The 16,238-nt window shown below is 29.0% G+C and overlaps 1 protein-coding gene across 1 annotated transcript in view; it reads right to left on the minus strand.

Moving 5' to 3' along the window:
• LOC106681450 (uncharacterized) overlaps positions 1–10,652 on the minus strand; it is a gene marked incomplete in the record, with an annotated part of 14,834 nt that extends 4,182 nt beyond the window's left edge. The window contains 3 exon segments of the mRNA XM_067048947.1: positions 1–139; positions 2,196–2,651; positions 10,581–10,652. Coding sequence (XP_066905048.1) covers positions 1–139; positions 2,196–2,642 — 586 coding nt within the window.
• Between the last annotated feature and the right edge of the window lie 5,586 nt (positions 10,653–16,238).

Below are 16,238 nucleotides of genomic sequence, written 5' to 3' on the forward strand. Positions count from 1 at the left end.
CAGCCAAATGCATCAGGCTGTCCCCAGACTCTGTCAACCCATTTATGTCTCCTCCTTCAGCTGCAATGGCAATAATATCTCCAGGACTGTTATTAATGACTGCGCTTCGAAGTTGATTCGCCAAATCACTGAGGCCTTCCTAAAACAAACATAAAATTAATATTAACATAACATACGATTAAAATTGGAAGTTTTACACTTTCCTTCCATCATTGCTATGGAGATTGATTAGAAATTCACTATTTAATTTTCCTTTAATTCCTATCGCATCAAGTATCAATAAGATATTAGATAATTTGTTTGTTAGTATACAGAAATAAGGACAATGTTGTTTTTCACCCAAAAAATAACTGTCACCAAAACAAAAATAATCTGGCTTAAAAACGAAATTTTTAATTGAAATGCTCAACACTTTTTTTTTTTTTACTCTCAAACGAACGAGTTTCATCACCACCTTATATAATAACTATTTATACATAGTGGAAAGTAAAAACATGTGGAAAAGGAATGGATGTTACTGTCCCACACTATCTTCTATAACTAACATTTTGACATGTAAGATTTGGGTCTTTATTCATGGATGAATATTAGCTCAACATGCAAATGAAACTGTCTAAAGGACATCACAGAATTAAAAAAAAAAAAAAATCTGAGCCAGGAAATTTACTTGAATTTTTGGGGCATAAAAGCGTGAAAAGTGGCAGTAATGAGAGTTACCTTCTTTTGTGCACCCCCAAAGAAACAACATGAAGATGGGCCAAAATTTTGCATCATCTGTTCCTTCTACAACCATCTGTTGCCAGGAGTAGATATTAAGAAGTTATAACCATGGTTAGTATTTTTATGCGTGGTGACGAGTGTAACCTTTTTTTGTCAATCTAATTTATATTTTTCTTTATACCTCAATGAGCTATAGATTGTCATATGAGAAAGAAGGTTATACAAATTTACATAGCAACTGAATTCGAAAAAACTTCTATTAAAAAAAAAAGTTTGTTAGGAGGAATGTTGTCCGTAATGAGTGTTACTTCAACCCTCATTACTGATTAATAATAATCCTTCCACAAACATACTCTAACATACTATTTTATTTTAACATCATTCTACTGACACTTGATTTAAATTTTTTACTGATACCAACTCAAGAAAATTGAGAAACAAAATTTGTGATCAGAATAATGAGAGGAGAGAGAACTTAAATTAAATTGGATAAAACCATATTTCATTCAAACCTTTTGAAAGAATACTAGGGATTCTTCCCCGACCTGTTATTAGATTGAAAAACACAAGAACTTTATACAAGTTTCCATTTTAGGTTTCAGTAATTGGAAGAAAAGAGACTGAATTTTTTTTTTCTACAAGTTTCAAGCTTTATCCATGTAGCATCCATTCAATTGTACAATCTAAAGAAAGCAATTAGAATTTAAATGAGGAAAAATACTTTAATCATGGTGGGAAAGATCAAGATATACATAACATTTGAGTTTAGTTATGTATATGTAATTCTGAAATTATTTCATATATTAAATAAATCATTTTAGCTTTTTAAGCATTTTAGTTTTGACTGCCGTCAAAATAGCCCTGATGAAGCCCTGCAACGTGGGGCGAAACGTTGGCTCATTAAATTAGTATATTTCTACTATTTGAGTTTTTCTTGACCGCACCCGGACCATATTCCTTTCATCTTCACACACGGTCAATCAATAATCTTCCATTAAATAAATCATTATTTTTTTTATTCATATGCTTAATAACTTGAGTCTACATTTGTAAGCAGTAAAAACCCAAATAATGTGCAATACAAATAGTAAAATATTCAGCAAAAAGTATCCAAATAACCCAATAAAACAGCCGAAATATTAAAATATACTACTGATGTGCCTACAAAAAACTCCGAACTAAAAAAGAAATCATATAGAAGTACTGATAAAATTGATTCAGATTTAAAAAATAAACTTTCATTAATAGAAATGATATCAATTTCTAATAGACTACTTGTCACAGATCATCTCATGAGTTACAGGTTTACTGTAATGCTGTATAAATTTAAGGAATAATATTTTAATATCAAAAGAAGAAAGGAGTGTAGCAGCATGCATGCAAAAAGGACGTCTGTATTTCGACGTTGTTAAAATAAGCTACTATTTCAACAAAAGTATTAACTGCTTAATAATAAGTAATTAAAAATGAGATACCTTTGATAAAGCTTTGAGGTGGACACTAGTGAAGCCATACTTATTGGCCAGAGATGACATGATTCCCAAAACATGCGGTGGCAGCTTCATTGTACCATCAGCAATCAGCTCAGCGAGAAGAGCCATAGCCTTTTGTATATCGGGTTGTGGAAAAACAAAGTCTTCCAAAAGCCATACTTTGTAGTGTCTTGAGCGTAGCTTTTCAACCCGGCTGCACATGTCAGCCAGCAATGTACAAAAGGTTACATCTGCTGTTACCAACGAGTGCAGCAGTGCCAGAAGTAGACAATGCGTGCTGCTTAGCTCCATATCAGTGATGCTGGCAGGTCTGTAGATGTTGGTCTTCAGGCCATAGATAGCACCAGACCACATCTTGCTGAGTAGAATGCTCCGGCACAGGGAAGCAAACCTTATCAGAGGTTCTTGAATATTTATACTTGTAGACATCTCTTCAAACTAAAACAATAAATTTATAATGTATTAAATATCATATAATATAATAGGGGTATTCATGATCTATGTTAAAGCGTGTTAAATGGAAAAACTCGTGTTAAATCGAAAAAAATTGGCTTCTTTTGCCGTGGTAAAACGAAATAACATTTAACATGGCTGAGAGTCTGTTACTTGGTCAGTTAAATCGAGAATGATGTCACACAATAGACCAGTTGAGATCGCCGCCATATTAGTTGTTGTGACTTTCAATACAGTTGTCAATTAGCTCATCTTCATTCTCTTCTTCACAAGTTTGAAGATCAATAAGACACTCATAAGCTAAACTTTCACACAAATTCCACTTTTCACTCACTCTAGGCATGTTTTAATTAATTACTTAAATCAAAACTGAAGTAAACAATAACATGAGGGTCTGGAAGGAAGGTTATAAACATAAAGGCTTATACAACAAGTTGCTGAGAAAATCCGCTAGGGGCTCTTATGCATTTAACGTTTAACATGACTTCAAATAGGGCTGCTCACAATCCTATAGTTATAACATTGAACATGGTAAAACATATAACATTTAACACAACATCATGAATACCCCTAATATAACCTATACTCTGATTAATTAAAATAATTAGGAAGCAGTGCATTTAAAATTAATTTGGTTTAAACTTTTGAGAACTCTGATAATTAATTGGAGGAAAATAATGACTAGAAACCAGTTTTTGCTAACTTAATTATAACTAAGTCATGAATGGATAGTATAAAGACATATATTCACCAATTATAACAATAAAAACATATACAAATTAATCATAGCTTCATCAATGCTATTGAACAGGGAAGCACAGATATAAAACTTATTAGTTAAAATTTCCATGGATACGACCCTCATTTATGAATGAACCATTCATAAATATCATTACCAAGATAATTTTAGCTATTAGTTTCAACTAAAACTAATTTTTTCCCAACTCTGTTCTTAGAGCAATTGAGTATGAAAGAAAATAGAAAAAAAAAACTATGCAAAGTAAATCCTGGACTGTACTGTAAATTTGCTATTAATTTTTATTTTATTATTTTTTTAATAGTTTGAGAAACTGACATCCCCTTGTGGCGTCCCTCACATATGCTTGGGGCAACCCACACTATAGACTGCAGTAACTTTCTTTACAGAGCTCGTTCTGACTTTCCTAAAGCTATTAAGAGTTCTTACAAATCAACTCCAGTCACCAGTACAATCTATGGTATATCTCAAACACAAACTTTGTCAGATGCGCCACTATTTAAGAAAATCGGCAATATATGGCTATGCTGGAGTGACTGTTTACACAGTATTTAGACTGTTACTAAGTAATTAGCTTGTTGCACTTGAAAATTTCCTTCTCTTTAACAGTTAAGAAATAAGACTTGCTGTGGTTAGAATAGGCTGGTTACCTCTAGAATAACTCCAAAGTAAACAGTATATATCATAAATAACCAAGGGATAAAAAAAAATCAAACCCTTGGTCCTGAAAGTTACGTTCGTGAATGACCAATTATTGGATTGGTTTAGCAAAGCAGAATTTTTTGTGTTTATATCTCTCACCATTAAAATCAAAGGAAATTAAAATAATTCTTGAAGAAGTTTGTCGGGGGGTGCGGTCAGCAAAGAACAACATAAATAAACAAAACAATATTTATTTATTTTATGCCATATTATTTAGGCATAAAATAAATAAATATTGTTTTGTTTATTTATGTTGTTCTTTGCTGACCGCACCCCCCGACAAACTTCTTCAAGCATTAATCAACAGTCAACTATCTACATTTCATTATGAAATTAAAATAACTTCAATAATTAAATCTAGACAGATAACTGATGCATTATGGACACCATTGCTAGAATCAGGGTGGGTTAATGCATGATCTCTAAAATATTAAATAATAACTCTAAACAGGGCCCAATATATTCCCTAGGTGATGGTACAAATCAGGCTTTAATGTTATAATACAACCCAAATATCAGACCCATTTGGCTTGTTCTATAAAAATTTTATTTTTACGATCTCGATCTGCAGACCTAACACTCTAATAGTGTTACTTTTACCTCTCTCTATATATTATTAAAATCACTTTAATTGTAATTGTAATAAGAATTTAAAAATCGAAATTGGGATTCCTCTCTTTCTCAATTTTTGGAAATTTAGTTTGCCAAAATCCATCACTCCTGAGAGCCAGCCAGGAAATAGGTCTATATCGATGAATTATATATATATATGTGTGTGTGTGTGTGTGTATGTAAATTGTTTAAGTTGTTTACTCTATTTCAGGACAAGGGGTTACTAGACAGTGAAAAACACAGAAATATATTTTTACTTTTTAAAAACACAATAAGCAGTGTGAAGCTAAAAAAAACCGTTAAGCTAGCTAAACATATATTATGTCAAAAGATGAAGCACTCAGTTTTAAAACATGGTATCTGACATTTAATTTGAATTGGAGTTTTTGGCATAATTTAATTGTTTAAGTTCAATTACTTAGATTTTAATAAAAATTAATTGGGAATTTGAATTTTTAAAAGAATAATGTTGGTAAATTATCGTCCCATCCAAATATGCACCAAGATAATTACAATTATCAACCCATTTGGAATTCTTTTCTCTGGATTGGAATGATTCAGGCTATACAGAAAGACACTTTACAAATCAGGAACAGTAGAAGAATAGTTACAACTATAGGCCAGATTGTGATAATGATTACAGACCAGATCTCTGTGCGGTAGCATTTTATTTTTAATCAACTCCTAATTCCATCAAACATCGTCAGAAATTTGAATCATGGAAAATACATTTAAATAACACTTATTTTATTTTTCATAAAATTGCATGTTGTACCCTTTTTGGGATTAATTTTAATTTTTTTTTTAAATTCAATACTTTAAGTAATTACATTTTGTGAATGAAAAGTACTCTTCCTTGTTTCAATTTTTTTTTTTTTTTTCATTAAAACGAATAACAACGTTTCAGGGTTGTCATCTCATCAGGTATCTGATTAAATATATTTTTTAAAATTACATTTTGTGTTTTCCTTATCAATCTTATGATGTTAACAATAGCATATTGTAGTCAATAATATAAATATTAATAATTAAAAATACCAACATAATTATAAATTAAGAAGTATGAAATATCTTTTCATCATACTAAAATCCAGCCTCTAGTTATGAAGATTAAGTAACATGACTCCTGGTTTAACTTCAACCAAATTACATTATATTACATAACATTCTATTTGAAGGAGATAGTGTGGGTTCTGATCAATAAGAACAGATAGTTTTGTTGATTGGTAACGTTTTTGACCCACAATAGAGCTAATAGACTTTGAAAATTAATAATATAGATATATAAGAAGATGGTCAGGGTTGCGGTCAAAAAGAAACAAAAATAGTTTACAACTATTTTTGTTTCTTTTTGACCGCAACCCTGACCATCTTCTTATATATCAATTTTTACGGTCAACTATATATACATACATAAATAATATAGATAGTCTCCATGTGTTTAACTGTGTACATTACACCAAACAAAAAAGTCATGTTGAAAACCTATATTCTGGGTCGAAACGTTGGCAACCAATAAATAGTTAGAAACTATTTTTTTCTACTTGAGCTCAACCCTCAACGTCATCAAATTCACATACGATAATTATCTATACATAATAAAGATTTTATAAGTGTGGCTATGCCTTTGCCAAAATCAAAGCTTATTCCCGAATGTGCAAGCATGAGGATAGGTTTTTTAGATTGGCTGACACAAAGTTTGCTTGATTTGGTGGCAGACTGGTCTAGTGTCAGTGTTTGGACTAGTACTGCTAATCTAAAGTCTTGTGGTTACTATTGATTTAAAACTGCCAACAATTAAATATTTATAAATATCTGTTTTAATTAATGTGTTTAAGTTTTCTCAAACTTCGGAATCAATATCAAATCTAGTTCAAGATTCTATATTTTAAAATATTATCAATTGCGTTTATATACATTGTTTCAATTAACTTTAATTGTTTATTTTAGATTTAACATGGCACAAATATACATTTAAAAGGGCATTATGTAAGAGTAATTAAATTAACAAGCATCTGATAAAAAATCTAGAAGACAAATTTTTAATCAGATACTGGTTAAAGTTATGAGTTATCTAGTAACATATCCATGAATGTTAATCATTTACCACCTAATTTGTCGATATTCAAGTTTCCTTTGGTTTAGCCTATTTTATTTTTTCTACTACTTTATTTTGTTCGTATTTTTTTTTCAACAAAAATAATTTAAACCTAAGGTGTCCAAGCTGAATAAATGTCTGACATCCACCATGTTTCCAAATCAATATCATATCTAGTTTACGATTGCAGATTATAAAATTTTATCAATAGTTTTATATACTTCAAATCATTTCAATTAATTTTAAAGGTTTATTCTATATTTAACATAGCAAAATATACATTAAAAAGGGCTTTATGTCAGAGTAATTAAATTAACAAGTAACTGATAAAAAGCCGCTAGAAGAAAGAATTTTTATCAGATACTGGTTAAAGTAATAACCTACACCTACCACCTGCTATGATGACATTTAAGTTTCCAGTCATTTAGCCTATATTTATATATGAAAATATTTTATAACTAAGGTGTCTAAGCTAACAAAATGTCTGACATTCTGCCATGTTCGAATTTCTAGAACAAAGAAGCGTTTACTTTCTTAATTTACCTAACCTTTGAGGAAAGATAGTATTTTATCATTTGTCACCTACTTTACCAATGTTAAATGTTTCCTTTCATTTTAAGCCAATCTTTATTTTCTTTCTTCTTCAATTAAAAAAGTTTAAACCTGAGGTACCCAAGCTGACAAAATGTCGGACGTCCACGATGTTAGCATCTCAAGAACAAAGGAGTGTTTACTTCCGTCATTTACCCAGCCTTAGTGGAAATTTAGAATACTATCATCTACCACTATTAAAGTTTCCTTTTATTTATTCTTCCTCCCAATCATTATTTTGTTGCTTTTTCCATTAAAACAGTTTAAAGCTAAGGTACCCAAGGTGATTAGATTTCTGAAATTCACCATGTTTCGAAATTAATATCAAATCTAGTTTAAGATTGCATATTATAAAATTTTATCATAGTTTATATACATTGTTTCAAATCTTTTCAATTAACTAAAAAAGAATTTTCATCAGATACTGGTTAAAGTTGCATCTACCACCTCCTAAGAAGATATTTAACTTTCCGTTCACTTAGCCCATCTTTTTAAATTAAAATAGTTTAAACCTATGGTACCCAAGCTGACAAAATATCAGATGTCTGCCACATTAGCATATCAAGAACAAAGAAGCACTTATTTAATTTTGGGTGGAAATTTAGGATTTTATCATCTTACACCTAATTTACCCATATTACAGTTTCCTTTCATTTAGTCCGTCATTTTTAATTAAAATAGTTTAAACCTAAAGCACCCAAGCTTACAAAATTTTTGATATCTGTCATGTTAGCATCTCTAGAACAAAGAAGCATTTATTTAACTTTTGTGGAAATTTAGCATTATATCATTTGTCACCTAATTTGGCGATATTACAGTTTCCTGTCACTTATTATATCTTTATTTTGTTTCTTTTTCAATGAAAATAGTTTTAACCTAAGGTACTAAAGCCAAAAAAATATTCCACATCCACCATGTTGGAGTCTCTAGAACAAATAGTTTATTTAACTTTAGTAGAAATTCAGTTCAAACCTAAGGTACCCAAGCAGAAAAATGCCTAATGTCTGATGTTTCCATTCATATAGCCTATATTTATTTAGTTTGTTTTTCCAATGAAAATAGTTTAAACCTATGGGAATCAAGCAGACAAAATGTCCAAGGTCCCACCATAATGGTCTCTAGAACAAAGAGTTTATTTAACTTTTGTAGAAATTCAGTATATTATCATCTGCCACCTACTTTGCCCATATAATAATTTCTTATCATTGAACCTCTCTAGATTTTGTTTCTTTTTCGATGAAAATAGTTTTAACTTATGAAAACAGACAAAATATCGGACATATTCGCGTCTCTAAATCAAAGAAGAGTTTAAATTATTTTATCTTGCTTCTGTGGTAATTCAGGATTTTTTCATATACCACATGTCTGATGTCTGCCATACTTGCATGTCTAAAACAAAGCTCTTACATTCTTATTTACCTAGCTTCTGTGGTAATTCAGGATTTTTTCATATACCACTTAATTTGCAAAAATTTAAGTTTCCTTTCAATTAGCTTATCTTTTTAAATTAAAATAGTTTAAACCTAAAGTACCCAAGCTGACAAAATGTCCGACGTCCGCCATTTTAGAATTTCTAGAACAAAGAAACATTTATTTAACTTATCTGGAAATTCAGTCCCCCTATTTTGCAGATATTAAAGTTTTCTTTCATTTAGCCCATCTTTATTTTGTTTCTTTATCAATGAAATTAGTTTTAAACTAAGGTACCTAAGCCGACGAAATATCCGACGTCCGCCTGATTTGCGTCTCAAAAACAAAGAAACTTTTACATTGTTTTACCTAGCTTCTGTGGAAATTTAGGATTTTTTCATTAACCACCTACTTTGCCAATATTAACGTTTCCTTTCATTTAGCCCATCTTCTTTTAATTAAAATAGTTTAAACCTAAATTAGTATATTATCATCTGCCACCTACTTTGCCGATATTATAATTTCTTATCATTGAACCTCTCTAAATTCTGTTTCTTTTTCAATGAAAATAGCTTTAACTTATGAAAACAGACAAAATATCGGACATATTCGCGTCTCTAAATCAAAGAAGTGTTTACATTATTTTATCTTGCTTCTGTGGTAATTCAGGATTTTTTCATTTACCACTTAATTTGCCGACATTTAAGTTTCCTTACATTTAGCCCATCTTTTAAAATTAAAATAGATTAAACTTAAGGTGCCCAAGCCGACAAAATATCGAATGTCCGCCAGATTTGCATCTCAAAAACAAAGAAACTTTTACATTGTTTTACCTAGCTTCTGTGGAAATTTAGGATTTTTTCATTAACCGCCTACTTTGCCAATATTAACGTTTCCTTTCATTTAGCCCATTTTTTAAAAATTAAAATAGTTTAAACCTAAATTATCCAATCTGACAAAATGTCCGACGTCCGCCATGTTATGATTTCTAGAACAAAGAAGAATTTATTTAACTTTAGTGGAAATTCACTATTTTATTACCAACTGCCTACTTTGCAGACATTAAAGTTTTCTTTCATTTAGCCCATCTTTATTTTGTTTCTTTATCAATGAAATTACTTTTAAACTAAGGTACCTAAGCCGACAAAATATCCGACATCCGCCATATTTGCGTCTCAAAAACAAAGAAACTTTTACATTGTTTTACCTAGCTTCTGTGGAAATTTAGGATTTTTTCATTAACCACCTACTTTGCCAATATTAACGTTTCCTTTCATTTAGCCCATCTTTTTTTAATTAAAATAGTTTAAACCTAAATTATCCAATCTGACAAAATGTCCGACGTCCGCCATGTTAGAATTTCTAGAACAAAGAAACATTTATTTAACTTATCTGGAAATTCAGTCCGCCTATTTTGCAGATATTAAAGTTTTCTTTCATTTAGCCTAACTTTATTTTGTTTCTTTATCAATGAAAATAGTTTTAAACTAAGGTACCCAAGCCGACATAATATCCGATGTCCGCCATGTTTGCGATTCTAGAAACAAAAGAGTTGCTAAGTGGAAATTTATGATTTGCGGCAAATGGGATTCTTCTTAGTTATTATGTAAATTTTCATTTTATCACTTGAATTTAATTATCGGGTCTCAATTCTTGATTTTTATGCTTAATGAATACGATATATATTAACGAAAGGACGCATATTCTAATAATGCACTATTATAATAATGTGTAATGCAATTACCAAAATCTGCTAACGCAACAAAAGAAGATGAGTAGTAAAAGTTTCCTTGGTGATGTCCAGCCTCAAGCCGATCCAAACAAAGAGTGATCCATGCTAGATGTTCTCCGGTCGGTTACGGTTTCAAAATTTCGATTGTATTGCAAAATTTCGATTGCTAATAAATCGTTTAGACTTTCCAGTAATTATGGACGAGAAAACTCATTTGTGTGATCATATTTTTTTCTCTATAGTTTTCTGAACTTGCTATAAACACATTCATAGTACGAAAACTATAAAAGCTGAGAAATGTTTGAACATCAATCGCTCAAAATAGCAGTGGCTTTGCCGAAACCCTTGATGGTGCCGCCATCTACCAGGTAGGATGCTTTTGGTCGTTTCACTTCATGGGTAACTGACAAAATGGAAATTATTATAATATTAAATTTTTTTTTAATTACAATGTTTTAATTTCAACCAGAAATAACTTAATATAAAAAATAAAGATTCTGTCACAATTTATGAAATCAGTCTGAAAAAAAGATGGTGATATTACAAATTTCAGTTACCATGCTTTAGACCAAAGCCTCTAATAATGATAGGTCAGTTATTGAACATTGAAAGGAGAAGACAAATTAAATTAGTTTAATATATGAGGATAAGATAGGGTGTGCAATCAGTGAATAACACAAACGAGTACAAACTCTGGTTCAAATAAAATCAATTGTATCCAAATTAAAGTCTCAAAATCTTTATTTTCTCAAAAGTCCAACATTTCGGCCATCCTCAAGGACAATCTTAAAAACCAATTTACAGTCCCATAAATTATTTTTAAAAATGTTTGCAGGCTATTCTGCCCAGGTCATTAGTTTCAGTCAAAATTAGCCTATTTTGTCACTATTTCATTAATATTAAACTTTTAATTATAATCAATTTAACTCAATTATAACTTGCATTTAAGAAGATATTAATAAACTTCGCCCTAAATTTTACAAAACAAAGAGAAGAATAGTATTTTCATTTCGCACCTAAAATGAAATGAAACTGCAGTTAATGTATCAAATCTCTATTTGACAGTTTTTTTTTTTTTAATCTCCTAAAAGCAAGGAAACTAACTAATAAACACTTTTGTATTTTTATTTTGTTCTCATTGACTCACTTTGGTATTCATTTTGAGTTTTTTTTTTATTTTTCAGTAATTAATCATTAGTTTAATAATTCAATATTTTTCAAAAAGTTTCCATTTACTTTTCATTCATCAACAAATAAGTTTTGTAATTTATTTTTGTTACAGTTGTTTTGAAATTTATTTTTCTGGTTTTTTTTTCTTCAGTAATATATTGATAGTTTATTTTTTTATTATTATTTTCTATTTTCTACATTATTTTTATCGAAAAAATGTTTATATTTTTAATTAGTTCTATTTTAAATGGTATTATGTTATTATCTTTGTATATTTGAAATTAACAACATACTGTATTTTTTGTAGTTTTATATTGTTTTATTTTATTTTGTACACTAAGATTTTTTCTATTTGTAATTTTTTTCATAATTATTATTATTATTTTATTTGTCTTCATATTGTATTTCTTTTTGTAGTTGTATATTTTTTTCTTTTCTTTTGTAGACTATCATTTTTTCTATTTTTAATGATTGGAGAAGTTTGTCGGGGGGTGCGGTCAGCAAAGAACAACATAAATAAACAAAGCCATATTTATTTATTTTATGCCAACGTTTCGACCTGAGTTTCAGGTTCCCGACAAACTTCTCCCATCATTAATCTACGGTCAACTATCTACACCTCATTACTTTTCTATTTTTATTTTCTTTACAAATTATTATTATTTTTCTTGTACAGATATTTTTTTCTTTTCTTTTTTTTTGTTATTTTAATTGCTAGACCAACCCTCTTTGTATGTCCCTAGACTATTATTTGATTTTTCAATAATTAATCAATTGTTTAATAATTCAATATTTCCATTTACATACCATTTGTTAAGAAAATTTTCAAATTTCTTTTTCTATTTTTTTAAATTCATAAGTCTTCAGTAATTTAATGATAATGTATTTTTGTTTTTGTATATTTTCTATTACTTTATTTCTACAAAAAAAGTGTATATATTGTATTTATAGTTAGTTATATTTTAAGTAGTATTATGTTATTATCTTTGTCTATTTGAAATTAACATCATACTGTATTTGTTATTTTTTATAGTTAGTTATATTTTAACTTTTTTATTATTCTTTTCTTTAGTACATGAAGATTTGTTAGTACCTATATGAGAATAAAAGAACAAACATGATAAAACAAATAAAATCATATATTTATTATAAGTTTACTTGACTATGCCTATATTTTATAAGATTCAAAAAATTGTCGACTAGATTTTAAGTATGCTGTGTATTTAGCAACCCAATACAGTTGGGGCAAAACTTTTTTTGAACAAAGTTTTTCTCTCTTAATTATTATTTTTGTTTTGTTTTGTTTTTATTATTCTTGTACTTATATCTTTTTATTGTTATTTTATTTTCTAGACCAACCCCTCAGTCTCTACTATACATTTAGCATGTATCATATTTTGTATTAATGTTTGAATTTGTTATTAAAGTAATCTTTAAAAATGATAATTCAGAATAAAACAAAACTCTTATTGTGTTAGAATAAATAAAAAATTTTAATTATAGTGTTACAAAAAAAAAATTAAACAGTTTATACCTTAGAATCAATCTTTAAATGAACTATGAATGTTTTAGGATAATTCTGATTTAAAAAAAAAAACACATATTTTTGCTGGACTTTTATTTTACTTAGGAAGAAGAAATGTAATATTTTTTAATTAGTAGTTTAATTATTTAACAAAGTTTTAGTAGCTCCTTATATGTATTTTTATTATTAATATTGTTAGTTATTTTTGTTAAGTCAGATAAGCAAACTAACCTATGTTTGTCAATCAGAAGATATATATTCAAAAACATTGTTTCAAACATTTGAAATTGTGGCTCCATATTGGAAATCATGGAACCAATTCTGTGTTGAACAGTCTGGTTCAAATAATATTTTTAACTTTTCTGTAATGATGATGTTTCAATTCAAGAAACAATAAGAGAAAATAATCATCAAGAAAGTAAGTTGCATTGGTTATCATTGCAAGAAAGTCAAAGCAATTGTGCTACAACGATATTTGTTCTACCATCAAAACTTTTTCAAGGGATGAAAGAGAACATATCATTGCTTCTGTTTTCAAATCTACTGATGGTTGGATGTTTCCCAGCTTTCTGGTTTTGCCACACTTTTGGCATTGTCGCAGAATGTATTCCTGTTGGATGTCAGTTGATTGTTCATCGTTGTAATGGTAAAGACATTCCATTTTATTATAATAAACCACATTCAGGACGTGCATCGTTTTATTAAGTTATCAAGATAAAAAAAGTGCAACAATGTCATGTGAACTTCGTGAGTAACAGTTAGTTACTTGTTAAACATTGTAGTTAGTTACTTGTTAAACATTGTAATTCAATTCTGCTTCACACCACTAATGATATTAAAATTTAGTTTCAAGAATATTTCTGTCTTGAAATTCGCAGCTGAGATTAAGAGTAAATACTTGTAAATTTACATTAAATATAATCCTCATGGTTGTGTTAAATATGTCTTTTTATTTAATTAAACCTTGAAATTATCACTCTTATTTATAGATCTGAGGACAAGCTATTTATTTATTTTAAATTGAAGATTAAAAATCTATACTATATTTTCTAAAATTGGAGTTCTACCAATCGGTACATTCTCCACAAGTCTGTATCATGCCATTGTATTATAACACATCTTATTTACTTTTTGTATATATTTAATGCATGCGCCCACCCTTATGAACCCATGTTATAATAGATCTTTTATTTATGCCTTTCTGGTCATTATCCATTATTCTACGACTTTGTTTTTATTGTTACATATTACTTCTACTAAAGTCTTTATTTTGCAACAGATTAAGATTTATCTATGTTACTACTGTTTCTAGAAATATATTCAATTTCTCAAAGTTAATTACAAATCCTGGACATTCACCAACATTGACTATGTAATTTAAGTTTCATAAAATTTTTGGTTTATGAGCAAGGCTGGTCTCATACACAGACCATTTTGTGAGACTCAGACCTCAAAAACATGTATTTCTGTCAAACAACTCGAATTCGAAATTTTTCTCAATCACAATACTCCCTCTCCCTTATATATATTCCATACATAGATAAGTGAAAATACAAATTTAACCAGTAAAATAGTCACAATGATGAAATTTTAACCATTTATCAGAACACAAAGAAATAATGCTTTTTAAAAATTCTGTTTTCATATATCACTCCTGAGATATTTCATATTAAAAATGCCTGATTCAGAAAGTTTACAATATTGGAAGACCTAAAAAAAAATTAAGGCATAACTCAAGGCTTATAACTTTTTAGAGAAGCGGAATATAATAAACAATATATCCGAAAAGTAGGATAATATAATTAACATCCAGAAAAAAAATTAAGGTAAGATTTATTTCATCTTTTATTTTAACAAAATAAGTTTTTATTTCAGAAACTTCTTTTCATAGGATTACAGTCCGATATGATCCATGGCCACAGTTGGGCAAAAATTAGCTGAAGTTTAAACTAATAGCTAAAATTACCATGGATACGATATTTATTTATAAATGGTCCATTCATGTATAAGGGTCGTTTCCATGGCAATTTTAACCATAAGTTTCAACTATAGCTAATTTTTGCACATCTCTGTTCATGAACTCAATGAACATTCGCCATGTGCTCAAATTTAAAATTAAGTATAAGCTTATAAACTGGAGAAAAATTAGAATATGTTATTTGATGCCAATATCGAAATATCTCTGTAAAATATAAAATTGGCTGGCAGGACTTAGATTGTGCGAGGACTTAGACCTCCATGGTCTGTCGCCCATATAATAATAATAATAATAATAATAATATATAAATACATATGTACATATAGTTGACCATATAACTTTAAATATAAGATGGTCAGGGTGGCGATCAAAAAAGAACAAATAGTTTTTAACTATTTAATATCTGACGTTTCGCCCCACTTTGCAGAGCTTAATGAGGGCTAAAAAGATAAATAAAAACAAGAACATTAATTTTAAATAATCTTATTGTTGTAATGTTCTTAGTTGTTTTTTGTATCTCCTTAGCCCTGCAAAGTGAGGCGAAACATCGGACATTAAATAGTTGACAACTATTTGTTATTTTTTGAATGCAACCCTAACCATCTTATATTTAGATAAATAAAATTAATAATTAAGGAAATAAAAATTTTAAGTTAAACTGGATTTAGTGAATGAAACAATGCTTCCTTATTAAAATACAATAATTTATTTCATATCATCAGCAACGTTTCGGGAGATTTCCCCCATCTTCAGGCTGTTGATAACAAAAACCTATATATAACATATAATTTTCTCCTTTACTGTCATTCTTGCTAATATATAATAATATTAATGTCATTTAATGAATTAAACTTGTTACTAGTCATACATTTTAGGAGAATAATTAACTTCTCCCAAAACGTTGCTGATGATATGAAATAAAGTATTGTATTTTAATAAGGAAGAATTGTGTCATTCACTAAATCCAGTTTAATTCCATAAGACTCTTCCAGTAAAA

This window comes from Halyomorpha halys, unplaced genomic scaffold, assembly GCF_000696795.3.
Source record: "Halyomorpha halys isolate HHAL.00 unplaced genomic scaffold, Hhal_1.1 Scaffold338.1, whole genome shotgun sequence".
Classification (NCBI taxonomy): domain Eukaryota; kingdom Metazoa; phylum Arthropoda; class Insecta; order Hemiptera; family Pentatomidae; genus Halyomorpha; species Halyomorpha halys.